This window comes from Seriola aureovittata, chromosome 2 (assembly GCF_021018895.1).
Source record: "Seriola aureovittata isolate HTS-2021-v1 ecotype China chromosome 2, ASM2101889v1, whole genome shotgun sequence".
NCBI classification, from domain to species: domain Eukaryota; kingdom Metazoa; phylum Chordata; class Actinopteri; order Carangiformes; family Carangidae; genus Seriola; species Seriola aureovittata.
Window position 1 is genome coordinate 18,429,048 of NC_079365.1, and position 13,453 is coordinate 18,442,500.

The 13,453-nt window shown below is 41.5% G+C and overlaps 1 protein-coding gene across 9 annotated transcripts in view; it reads right to left on the bottom strand.

Annotated features, from left to right (window-relative positions):
• The window catches only part of kaznb (kazrin, periplakin interacting protein b), a 112,667-nt gene that overhangs the window by 27,465 nt on the left and 71,749 nt on the right, over positions 1-13,453 (bottom strand). For 7 of the 9 annotated variants that reach the window (XR_008829706.1, XM_056397182.1, XM_056397200.1 and 4 more), the window contains one exon: positions 3,540-3,647. The exons of 1 other annotated variant lie outside the window; for it this stretch is intronic. Coding sequence is in view for 7 of the 8 variants with exons in the window: in XM_056397182.1 (XP_056253157.1) it covers positions 3,540-3,647 (108 nt within the window). In the remaining variant the exon portion in view is untranslated. Of the gene's footprint in view, positions 1-555; positions 908-3,539; positions 3,648-13,453 lie in introns of those variants that run through there. One more of the 9 variants, XM_056397217.1, reaches the window with a different exon arrangement.

Sequence of the window (13,453 nt, forward strand, 5' to 3'; positions counted from 1 at the left end):
TAATGTTGCAGCTTATCGAGGCTAGGCTAATTTTGGCCACTTTCAACACTGTATAATCTATGACGATGCAACAAATTCTGTAAACTGATCATATGTTTTCAATGAAAAATCTTAATCTGTAAAGTAACAAGTATCAATAGCTGTCAAATAAATGTGGTGGAGTAAAAAGTACAAGATTTCTATCAGAAATTTACTATGACAGAAGTGTCAAGTAGCATAACATTTAAAAGTACCTTAAACTTCAGTAGTACTCAGTACTTCAGTAGACTGCTTGAGGTAAATGAACTGTACTTTCCACCACTGCAGACTGTATGTATCTCCATGACAAACATGGGTGGGTTTCAGTAATGAAGCGGTTTGGCTGTGCTACTGAAATTCCTCTCATACAATCAATGTGGGTTATCAAATGCATGCACATATGTCAACTTGAACTCGCTCACACACCAGTGACCCCCAAACAGTTGGATTCCTGGCCGACACTATCCCTCCTGCACACACCAACGTCTCTTCTCCCCCCTCTGTCTCCTGTTCTACCTGCCTCTCTCTGTCACTCACCAGCCTTCCCGTCCTCCCTCTCGGACCTCATGTCCTCCTTGGCACAGGCTCCGCTTGACTCCACTGTCAACTGTGGTGTGAGTTCTCATAGCAGGTGAAAAAAAATAAAAGACAGAACACACCCACACACACAAAAAGCATATATGTACAGGCCACTGCACACACCATTCAAACCAACATACACAATTCACCACCACAGCCAGCCGCTCCCAGCCCTTCTCCCTGAGGCTCCGCCCAGTCAGGTTACTAGGAAGTTGTTCACTGAGAGCTGCTCAGCTACATTTCCTGCTCCTTTTCTTTCTTTTTCTTCTACTGAATGTGCCTCTGTTTCTCTCCCACCTTCTGTATACCTGTTTAGTGACACGCCCAGAGGCAGCTAAGACAACTTTCACCCCCACACCCACTCCCGCTTTTCATCTTTCATTCCCCGTAGTGTACAAACGAGTAGGAGGGGGAGGGGAATCCAAACTGCACCTCAGGCCTCAGGTAATGAACCAGGTGAGTCAGTGGAGCTCTCGCTCCACCTGATGGCCGAGAGCTAGCAGAGGACAGCGTGTGCAATTATACTCACTGACTAGAAGAGAGAACAATACACCCCTCTGTATAAAAGCCAAGCGCTCCCTCTGAGCCCACAATGCCTTTGTAGCCTACATGAGTTTACATTACTCACTTCCTGAATGTGAATGTGTGTTTTGGCCAGAGGAGATAGGAATGTAAACTCTGAATAAAAATGCTCTGACTGTAAGCTTCAGCGTGAACGCCTGCAAAAAAAAAAAAAAAGGATCACGTCAGCAGTGAAGTGATATGAACCAAACTGCCTTAGCTGTACACACTCCGATTGGATTATTAATATGAACTCTCCAGTGTTATCTTTAATCCTCCAGGGATTTTTCCATGGACTGCTCTTCTGCCCAGTGCTGACTAAGAACAGTGCATGTCATGTTAGATGGGAACTCCGATGTGTGTGGACACAGTTACAGAGTAAATAAGGTTAGGGTTGGTCCAGTTTGCAGCTCAGGGTTCTTTAAGCCCGAAACCTTAAGGCAGGTATAAGCCAGTGGTTTGAAGAAAACAGATAGGGCTTCAACTGAATTAATTCAGCCTGCTGGATATAAATTTATAATGAAATTTTCAGTTTATGAGCACTTGAGTGACATAAGTAGCATACTAAAACACGAGTGTAAGCACAACGTGTGTGTGTGTTTGTGTGGAAGAGAAATTTGACTTAAACCTCGTGCATTTAAAGATGTGACAGCAGTTCAGACTGAGCATGCCATTTGTCCTGCCTGTCAGAGGCTGACGTCCAGCGTTTTAGCTTCGTCCAAAGATCAGATGTGCTCTAACCAGGCACTTGCCACATGAGGCAATGGATCTGTCAATCACATGCTGACACCTCAAGGTCTACTGGCAGGCTCTTTCTCCCCGAGTGATCAGAGCTGAGGCGAAAGATTGCAACGATAACTCCTCTACAGTGGACACAATTAATAGGCTATTATATTCTGCATTGGCCATCACTACAATACCTCACAGAGGCAAATTGGTGTAACTTTCACATATGCTATTCATATCTACTTGAAATTTGAACCTGTGTGAATCCAGGTGCTTTTAACTTGTCTGAAGAGCTATAGTATTTTTTATAAATAACATATTTTGACCAAATGTAGCACTTCATAATTCTAAGACCATGCTGTAGCCTGCCTCTCAGCTACACTGAATCTTATTCACGGCACTGCTTATATCCTGACAGTTCTTCAGTCTGAAATTTTCCACTCCACACTGTCCTTATTCTTCAGCTTAACCCCCTGTATCACTATGTCATTCATTTGCTTTGCTCACATTAAAGCCAGTAGAAATCTTAAAAGCCTTCTTTTTCTACCCTCCGCTCTCCTCCACTGTATTGCTCTCCCCTCTCTTAGCTGCACACGGCTGACCTGTCAGTCTGCATTATCAGTGCTGGGGGAGTGTTGATAGAAAGCCGGGACAGAGCGGCATTAAAATATTAGCTAGCCTTGAGAGAGAAAAGGAGGTGGAAAAAAAAAAGGGGGGAAAGAGAGAGAGAGAGAGAGAGAGAGAGAGAGAGAGAGAGAGAGAGAGAGAGAGAGAGAGCTGAGAGCATCGATAGAAACTGGGAGAAGAAGTTGAATGAGTGAAGTGACTGAGGTCACCACTGTCGCTGCCCATTGTTGATGGAAATGACACGAGGCTTGTCTAATAGCCACTGAACATGCTCTGCCAGCTTCAAGGTGCTAGATTGGATGAAAAGATTGGCATCACAATTATACCGCATAGATTACTTTCTGGTTTGGTATCAGTGTGAGAACAACCGAGAATAACAGCCGTCATTATGATGAGAAAAAGAACAGGACACAAAGCTTATAGATTAAGCAACAATACACATGTGATCAATAGACTTTATGATCAATTCCTTTTGTGGTGCGTATCATTACAGGCTGGTCAGTTTGATTGCCACACATGTCTGAGAGAGACTATTATCCTGAGCCACACAGCCTTTCTATAAAACATTTTATTTCTCAAACTGATGACAGTGATTGGAAAAAATAAGAGGCCTTGCTGCAATGCAATAATTGCGCATTACAACAAAACTCTAGTGCAATAAACTTCAATAAAGCGATTAAAACAGATTAAAACAATTTGCAAAGTGAAATGCTTTTCTCTGGCGAGAAGTCAAGCAGATCTCTCACTCTTATGCCAGCGCCTCTGTGCTCCGTATTTGGTGACAAAACATGTTATTTAGTTGCGATAAATCAAAGCCTGCGGTGAACGGTGAGGCCCTCATGGTCAGGCAACTACCGAGAGCTGTTATCTGATTGTTCTCACACTCTTAGCCTGCACAGGCCTTTGCTCCAGTGTTAACCTCTCAGTCAAGCTGACAGCTCTGTGTCTTTTAACTGCCAGGATAAATCACTGTGCACACTTCCCGCTGTCACCAAGGCAACACCTTATATTTTCCAGCAACATCGTACCTTTGCCTAGCGAGCAGTCTGGAGTGCCAAAGTCCATCAGGCTGGATATCTCTGTCGAGTAGCACATGTCTGTCACCACTGTCTTCTGTCTGTGATGCACTGATGGATCTGCAGGGGACAGACATTAACGATGAATTTAAAAATGTCATTCAAATCGAATCTTTATACTGTCATCAAAACTTCTTATTCATATTCACAAAGCCAGGTTGTTCAAATATGTTAATATACGTAAGTGTGTGAGTGCTGTGTGTGTACAGCTGCGAAGCTGTAGCAGCCCTGTTAAATCAGATGATTCATTCTGACGTTGTGTCAATTTGGCACACACCCCTGAGCTTTCAGACACATCGCAAATATGAACCTCTCCTACAAATCACTGAAGTTGTGTTCGGCATTTCAAAGCAATAACAACGCACAATCTGAAATAGTCATGATGCAGCCTTGTCTCATTATTTTACTATGCCTGACTAACCTTTCATTCTTTTCTCTTGCTTTAGTTCAGTTGCTTTCTTTTCTAAATCTCTCACACCTTTTCTTCATCTCTCCTTTCCTAAAATGAAATCTATAAATATTTATATTTTTTCTACAATGCCCCACAGACCCATTTCTGCTCTATGTACATTCAGCTAATGACATTGATCAAGGCTTTCTCTGAGCTCCACTGACTGAGGTTTGCCTACTCCTCATTTTCTCTCCTTTCACATAGTCATTTCAGGAAGAAAACGTATTGAAGGTTGATGTATCTCCTTTTAAATCATCAAGGCCCCCCTGTCCACTGCCTTTTCTACCCCCTTTTCAAAATGTTTCACCTCCGTGTGTAAAGCATGAAGTGCTATAAGAAATTAGTGATTATTGGAGGCAGGAATATTCTGGCTGTGAGTGCTTTTGTGGAGCAGACACCAAAGCAGCACGGTGGAAATGATTTTCTCTTGAAGAGGGCTTCAGATCCCGCTACTGATCTGAAATCTGAAAGTAATTGTGCTGATCTCATACGTCCTTCTGAGCCTATAAATGTCAGATTTCATGTCAGATAAAGGCATGACAGCACCTCCTGTACGTGTGCAAATGAAGTACTTAAACAGAACATGTATTCTAGTTCAACCATGAACCTCATCCATGAGCTACAGCAATAATCATGTACCATCAGATGCTTTCAGCTGTTCCATCTGCACAACCACTCTTCCACAACAGTGACCTCACTCTTCCCCTCCTAATCTACATATTTTGACAGCTTCATTTTCATGGCCGTATGGTATTTATCTAAATCACTGACCTTCTCCTCCCTTATCCCCTCCTCCGTCCCCCTGACCTGTCGATAATTGTTAAAGTGTTGTTAGGCTGACCTTTTCCTCTATCTTTAATATGGAGATTGTGCTCATGCTCGCATGCTCAGCCGCTAAGGCTGCCTTACTTAGCACCAACAACAATTAGAGGGGGAGAGAGAGAGAAACAGAGAGGATGAAGCAGCTGGAACTGGGACAAATTCAAAGACAATCTATTCCAACACTTAGCTGAAGGTGTCGGCTCTTTATACACATAAAAATAAAGATGTCAACACATAAATGGATGGCAATAAGAACCTCTTCCTCAATTTGGAGAGCTGGTATTGAAAATATAGCTGTAAATGAGAGCTGTATTTTGATTATTACACAGGATTTTGGGATATGTTTGCCTCCTTCATGTGTGTGTTTCATATCATTAACATGTTCCACCTCGATACTTCAACATATTTGGTTGTCAGAGCTTGTTTCACTGGTTTAGGTGACCTCCCATTCCAAAGGAGTATTTTGTTAAAGGGGGAAACACCCTGTCACTGTGTCTGTGCTGCAAAGCATGTGAATGTGCACTAGGGAGAATGGGAGTATTCTGAGTAGTAGTATATCTGCAAATTCACCTCTGCCTGGTTGAACCTCTGCTGTGAGAGGTCAAAGGTTATGGAAATGATGAGGCAGAGCTTTGCTGGGATCTCTGTAACCCAGCCGACCAGACCAGGCAGCACATGGAGCACAAACAACAGGCTAATGATTGTGATGTCAACCAATATCAAAACAATCTGCAGGATTGCAGATTTCTTCAGCAGTCATCTCATATCACATCTCCATCTGTCAATGAAATAATGCGTTGTTACAGTGATAAATCTGCAGTAAGCCTGTTGTCTGGTCTGGTCATATTGAATGGTGATTACTATTAAAGTCAGCAGAAATGAAAAAAAAAAATTCTTTTTTGCAATCAAAGGCCATGTAAAGGTGACAAATGTATTATATATGAGCTCCTATATAACCTGAAATGTTCCCGTAGTCCTTGTGCCTCTGGAGGAGCGACCTGTTATGTGTGTTTGACAGACAGCTGAGCTGATGTTGTGACAATTTTAGCTTCTCTCGAAGGATGATCTGGAATAAAAGTGCATTAGATTGAGGCATCTTAATGTGTCCCATATCTTTAAAAATGGACTAGCTTAAAAGCAAAGAAGGTCAATATGTGCTGTATCTTACATTATAGTCTACTATATTTAAACATTTATACCATTGGTTTTGCGATATGATGGGTATCTCCATCAGAACTCCATCCAAAGAAAGACCTACTTTTATTTAAGCAGCGCACGCACGCACACGCACACGCACACGCACACACACACACACACACACACACACACAGGTGTTTTACTAGACTGAACCTAGCCAAGGAATAAGCTTATACGAGGTGACCAAACTTCACAGACCAATAAGAACAGACTTTATTCACATGAGACATTTTGACTTGTCATAGTGAGAAAAGCACTTACATTAACAATACCTCGGCTCTGTTCAGGTGTCCTAGTAAGTCATGACAGAGCGACAGCGAGCCAGCGTGAACAACAGCAGGTCCCTGACACTGAAGCAGCTAAATGGAATTCAGCCATCATTCATTTTATCATTTACACCTGTGCTTTTCTTACCGTGACACGTTAAAACTGAGATAAACTTTTAACAAACTTGTTCCTTCGCAGCTGCAGTTTGAGAGCAGTCAGTGTCACAGTCAAAGCTGATGAAAGATGATTGACGCTATCAGATGTGATTTTAAAAAACACCTACAGGGGGCACCTGTCAGTTCACTGTGAAACAAGAAGTATGTATTTTTTTACTCCCTTTTGGTTATTTTCCTCCAAAGAGAAACAATATATTTTATTCGCAGTGCAGATTTATATTACAGTAGGAAAAATACTCATTGTCAGGTGTTATTATAAATCTTTTTAGAAATTAAAGAGGTTTCCTTGCAAATGACAAGGGAAAAAAACATCACCCTGACGGTATCACAAGGGAAAACACCCATCAGTTCTTAAAGGCAACATGCTGAGAGTGTGTGACTGCAGAAACACCCCCAGGTGGGATAGGAAGTGAGAGGAGCTATTCATCTCATACAACTTCTTCTCCTGGCCAAACACTCAGCTGAGGGGTGCAGACGACATGCATGGCACATGATGGAAAGAGGAGACAAACACCCAGTGGGAGTCCGAGTGGCCATTCAAGACAAAAATGGGAGGCAACTATCACTGGTGTGCAGACAGCACATCTTTGCCCACCCTCAGCCAACCTTTAATTAAACTTGCATTCAGTCCGTCATGCGGCAGACACATTCATTCCTGTATCAGTCATCGCACTGGAAAGGAAGAGCACATCATGGTGCCACTGTGGATTCACAATGCCCTGAAACGCGGTCCCACTGAGGCCACTAACACGGCTGCATGGTTTGCATCATTCTAAGAAACGAATGCAAACCCGTATGGGCACCACTTACAATAATTCACAATGACTTGTAAGACGCTGTCTGACCGTGCGTAAAAGAGAGGGCTGGCTGTGAGTGTCGATTGGTAATCAGAGTAGTTCTTACAGAACAAAAGGTCACTGTAGTGGTTATTGTTTCCACATAGTCTCAACCACTTAAAGGTTATAGGGTCTTTGTTCGGGGAGGAGAACTATAGTGTGGTGCAGATTAAAATACAGCAATTCAAGCCTTAGCAATGGCTACTGAGGTTTTTTTTTTTTCTTAATTGCTTATTCTATGATCTGAGCAGTGAGAGAGATTATAAAAAAGGAAGTATTAGAACAAAAGAAGTTGTAAAAATCTGTAAATGATAAATAACACTGGTACAAAAAGGAGTTAAGATGTTCATGTCATTATCCTAAAATGTAAAGCCCTAAAGAATTGAACAATTTGATGTGGTACACAGTAATGATCCCCCATTGGCATAACAATAACAGTAGTGTTTAAATTTCTATTATTTCCTCTCATGCATTTAAATTGACACGACATAATGTGAGAAGAATTTGAAACACTTCCTAAATGAAATTTCACAGCAGTGCCGACAGTGAATAAATTAACAGAGCTAAATGATGTGAACCCTTTTGGGTTTCTAACCTTTGGCACAAGACCGAGCCAGAAACCCGTCGCCTGGTTACATAAGACAACGGGAATGAGTTTGGTTGAGATATTTAGTGTCTGAATATTTCACAAGGGAGGCTGCTCATCCCTGACCCTGGCGCTCACAGGTCCCCTCTGGTATTATCAGGCACAGACACATGGAGCTCATCCAAATCCCAGTGTACAGAACTCCCACATCGAGGCACTCCCACATCACCCTGCATCTCCACTGTTAGGTATCATTAACAGCCTTTGACATAGATGGCAGTGATGAAGTGAAAATAAATCTCCTTTATCATGGGGCTACATATGAAATCTAAAACTTGTACCAAAAAATACTGTGTAAATGTGAAAATGACAAATTGAATGACAAATTGAAGCTTCTATAAAAGCTGGCTGTAAACATGTCAAATCATTATTTAACAACTGCAGTGAAATACATTGGGGCGAAGTTGACTTAGTATTCAACACACTATTCCCATAAGAAAAGCAACAGATAGATTTCTCCTAGGGGACAGATTGAAAGTGAAACTAAATGCTATATATCGAAGGTCGAGCTGTCACATCTCCATTATACAGTCCAACCATGCAGCCACAACGCTGCAGCAAAATGTCATTTTTCTAACATTTTACTTTGCCTGGAGCTGAAAACATACTGTCTATTAATCTGTGTTCATAATCATACGTGACACAGTGAATTAATACTCCCGATGCTCACAGAACATTAGGCCTGAAGAGGCTGCTCCAAGGCTGCTGTGATCCATAGCCTCTGGATGCTGTTTGTGTGCTGCGGTTAAGAGCACAACAACAGTCTGCCCTGAGGAAATATGAGCAAAAAAAAAAAAGACAAAAGAAAAAAGAAAAAACCCGTCAGGGACACATCCATTACATCAATGAGGAGAAATTGCTAGAGGAAGATGAGTGTCCAGGGCTACCGATGTTACAGCTGGTCTTGCTCAGCGCAGCCGCTTGCAGTATTGTTGCATTTCTTTCGCTCTAATGATGTCTGAGTGAAAAGACAAAATGAAGGAAGCAACATGTAGAGAGGTGTAGTACGGTGAGAGGCACCCACAAACCTCGGAGAGTCCTGTTCAATACTGTAACTGCAAAATGTTCATCACAGGGCAAAATGAAGATATATTTCATAAGATTTTATATATATATATATATAAGTGGTTGATATCCCTTTAATATCTCAGGGTGTATTAGGCCATTGTGACTAATGTTGTACTATCTAATAGCTGTTATTCATATTTGGTTATTCTATCCATAAGTGACTTAAAATCATCTCGATGGGGAAAGGGTTGAACTTTATTTACATTTTCATTCATTCATTTGGCAGACACATTTGTCCGAAGTGATATATGCATGAGGTAGAATCCAACAAACAAACAAAAAAAAAAAAAAAAAGGCCAAGGAAATGGAAAACCCTCCCCACAACATGTCAGAACAGCATAACAGTGTTAGATTGGTACAACTTGGTTAACTGTCCTAAGGGAACATCATTTATGTAACTATTAACAACTGTATATTGCAAAGGATGGCTGAAATGAGTCACACGAGTCAGCCAAAAGAAAAATGACCATCCCCTCATTCTTATCCGACCCATTCTGTCACACTAAAAATTTTCATAAAGTCCCTTAAACAGTTTCTCGATTGATTGTGCCGAAATTTATATCACATAACTTTCATACATCCAAACAAAATGACATATACAAAGACTGAAGACTTTATCCACATTACATAGTCATATAACAGGTCAATGCAATAGATTACAAATTAAATTTTGTCAATAGAAAATGGCACAGTGGTACAGTACAAAACTCTGACAGTCTGTGAGCGCTCCTATAAAGGCAGATCATCGTTGTTAAGTATTCAATGTGAGTAGCCACTGACACTTTTGAATGAGTATCCTTTGAATCACTAATTCAGTATCACATGCCACACCTGCTCAAAACAACGTCAGCATTGCCGCCCTTAACCCTGTGATTAAACTGAGCTATGTTGTTATACTGGAACTAAAACAGCTGAAGGGCTGAGAGGAGCAGAAATACCTCAGTTGATTATTTATAACAATACCATCGAGAAAACAAGGTTATGATATGATTTTTAACTTTGGAATCACTGTGGGATGATGTAGTTATGCATCATCCCATACTGACCGGTATGATCATCTGCGTTGAGCTGACGAATAATCACAGTGGGGCTGACCTGCCAAACTGGAAGACTAGAGCTTAACGATAAGCAATCAGTATATTGTGATGAAAAAAAAAATCACATCATCCCTCATGCTGGCTACACTATAGATGTAGACCTACGACAGATATAGGACAGTCCATCAAGCATTTGTAATCATTATCACTGTGGCTCAACCAGTGAAAAATGGGGAATCCATTATGGCCCAGATAATAAATGTTCCTGTGACCCTGGAGGATTAGCTGCTGTCATTCGTACACTAGTTATTCCAACACAGCCTCCTCGAGGAGCAGCACAGTGAGCACAAATAGCTGGATTAGCTATTGTCAGACGTAGACCTGTCCTCTGCCACAGTGGCAGAGTTCAAATTCATAATTTTGATTTTTCTTTTCTTTTTATAGGCAGCTAGGTTTGGTATTGACCTAAGAGCCACAGTACAACAGAGTGAAAGACACAGCACTTAGCGCTGTGATAGCACTAATTTCCAAATGCATCGTCAAAAACACTGCACTTAGGTGCTGCCATAGAAAAAATAGACTAACATTAAAATAAATCACAGGAAATAATGTAAAGATGAAGATGAAGTTATTTCAGTACCATCTTTAAAATGTCACAAATGCTGTTGTATCCTCACATTTACAATAAATGCTCAATAGACAGCAATCTGCCAATAAGCATATACTGTATGTAGAACACAATACACAAAGATATACACACAATCCCTCCGACTCATACACACGTTCACATACATAATTCAGTATGCGCACACACAGACTTTATGGCTCATCTGGTTGATTCTCCAGGCCACAGCTGGTCATTGCAGGGCATCATCTGCCCTGCCATAACCCAAAGGCTTTGCCGAACCAAGCTAGATGAGGGTGGATTTAAAGTGAAGATTAAGCAGCAAAATCTGGCTGGAAGAAATCCAGCACTGACACAACTAAAAAAATTCCTCCAGCTCTCCTTGTGCCAAGGCCTTCCCTGCCTTTGGTAAAAGCTGCAGCGAGGGCGGCAGCAGCAGGCCTGGCTCAGCTTTTTAATAATGTCCGAGTGAGTGGGGACATTTGGAAAATGTGAGATGTTTAGCTGACCTCTATCCCCTTGTAGGCCTGGGAATTGATTAGTGCTCTTTTCACACATGCCAGTCCAGCCACGCCCCATCCCAGCTGCCTCTACAGGGTCCAACAGGGAAGCATCTTCTCTCTGGACAGCAGGACTGGGACAGAGGACGGACTGGGCATCATCTGGCTTCTTGGTTGCAAATGCTTTTTAAAAACCAGCCCATGTTTTTTCTACACCAGTTTTCACAAACAAAAGGTGAATTAATAGTTTGTTTGTGAGGTAGAGAAGAAAAGGGGAATAACAGCTTCAAAAACAGCCCCATAATGAAAGACTGAAGGGCTCCGTTGGGAGAGCAGTGCTCTTTCTCCAGGGGAAACCATCACCACTCATCAAGCTGAATAATACAACACGGTAACACAGCCCTTGGAGTCAGTGGTGGGCGCAATACACGGAGCGCAAGAGTTTTTCTGTTAGGGCTGCGATAGTATAATAGCTATAGTAGCGTGTGAGACATAGTTTGAAGTGCTGACCAAGAGTGAGGCTGGGTAAAGGTGTGAATAATAGAACTGAGACTACCTGGCTCACTGGGCCTAGACAAGCCAGCTACTGATGGAGGGATGGGAATCACCCACGCACGAATCTCCACTGTCAGCTATTCCCGCCAATATATACTGCCTTCACACAGAATTGAATATCATCCGAAATGTACAACAACTCAAGACAGCAAAGTTTAACACAAAACCTAGCAACTATATCTCTGCTGGAGCAAAAATAACAGTTAAATCAGATGGTGGCATGTTTTATTGATTTTAAAAGATGCAGTTGAGGTATGACATGCCTTGCTCTTGTTATAAATAGCGCTTGCCTGCTACAGTTGCCACTACCGTCTATTAAAGTTGCTAATCGCAGGAGAAAAGCAGAGAGAACACAAAGCCATGCTGTGCTGCTGGCATCAAGCATAATGTGAAAAAAAAGCCACAAGTGCTTTCTGCTATCTTGGAACCAACAACAAAGTCTAGAGCTATTAGTCAAAATTTGTTCCCCTGCTGTAATGATCCTCAAACTGGCAGGCACACAATGATTCTGAAAGTCTATGAGATGTGAAAAAAAAAAAAGAAAGCATTTATAATTATAATGAACAAATTTACCAGCAGATCTGCAATCTTTGTGAAACACTATCTTCCTGTGAAATAATGAAACAGCCAAAATTAAATCAACAAATTTATTATCATTATTATTATTATTATTATTATTATTATTATTATTATTAATAAAATCATCAGCCCTTATTCTCGTTGCAGGAGATGAATAATATGTGTATAATAATAATAATGAATACATTACATTCTCCCTGACTTGTTGTGTCTTGGGTTTGATTGCGCTGAAGAATTTCCCCAATTAAAGAAAGGCCCTGTAAATAGATCCATAGCACAAGGAAACTACAAACACAATAAATAAGTACATAAGCCTAAACCGCACAAAAGACAAAGCACTCTCTTCCGATCCACCCATCCCTAATGCAGGTGCATTCTCAAGTGGCACTGACGGCATCTTGCACAAACCCTGAGGTCAACAACATGTTATCTTAATGTGAAGTGTCTCGACTGCCACGGAAATGATTTCATGTTTATAGCGTTTAACTGTAGCTTACACTGAGGAAGTCAAGTCCTGCACCAGAGGGCAAAAAGCTGCAATTTAGTGTATCAGAGCATTCAAACTAAAAGTGCAAATTTGACATTGTGTCGAGCAAAGACATTATCTTCTATGGAGGCTGCACTCTCTTGAGTGAGTTGTGGCAGTCCGCTCTTATGCTTTTTCAGCAGGCTAAAAGTTTAGCTAAATTGAACGTTGACCCCAAATATGCCGACCTCCACAACATGTGTCCAATGGGATTCTGGCTTTGGCGCGAGGCTACGGACGATACAATTTTACAGTAGACAAGAATGAGGGAAAAGTTCATTTTGTGCATTTATGAATTCCCGCAGTTATGTTACTCTACGATCTACAATCCTACCAGGACTATCGTAAAACTTCTCAGGCATGGCAAAAAGTATCTGCAAGGATGAGGATACCAGGTGAAAATATGCCTATTGTATATGATGTGATTATTTACATTTGAATTTCATGACATTCAGTGCACACTGGGGCAATTTGCAGCCCAATGTGAAGCAGCCGGGCTGAGAGGGAGCACCTCCACATCTGAGGCCATGGTTCTCTGCTGGAAAATGGTGGATTGCTCTCTCTGGGTTGGAAGTGAACTG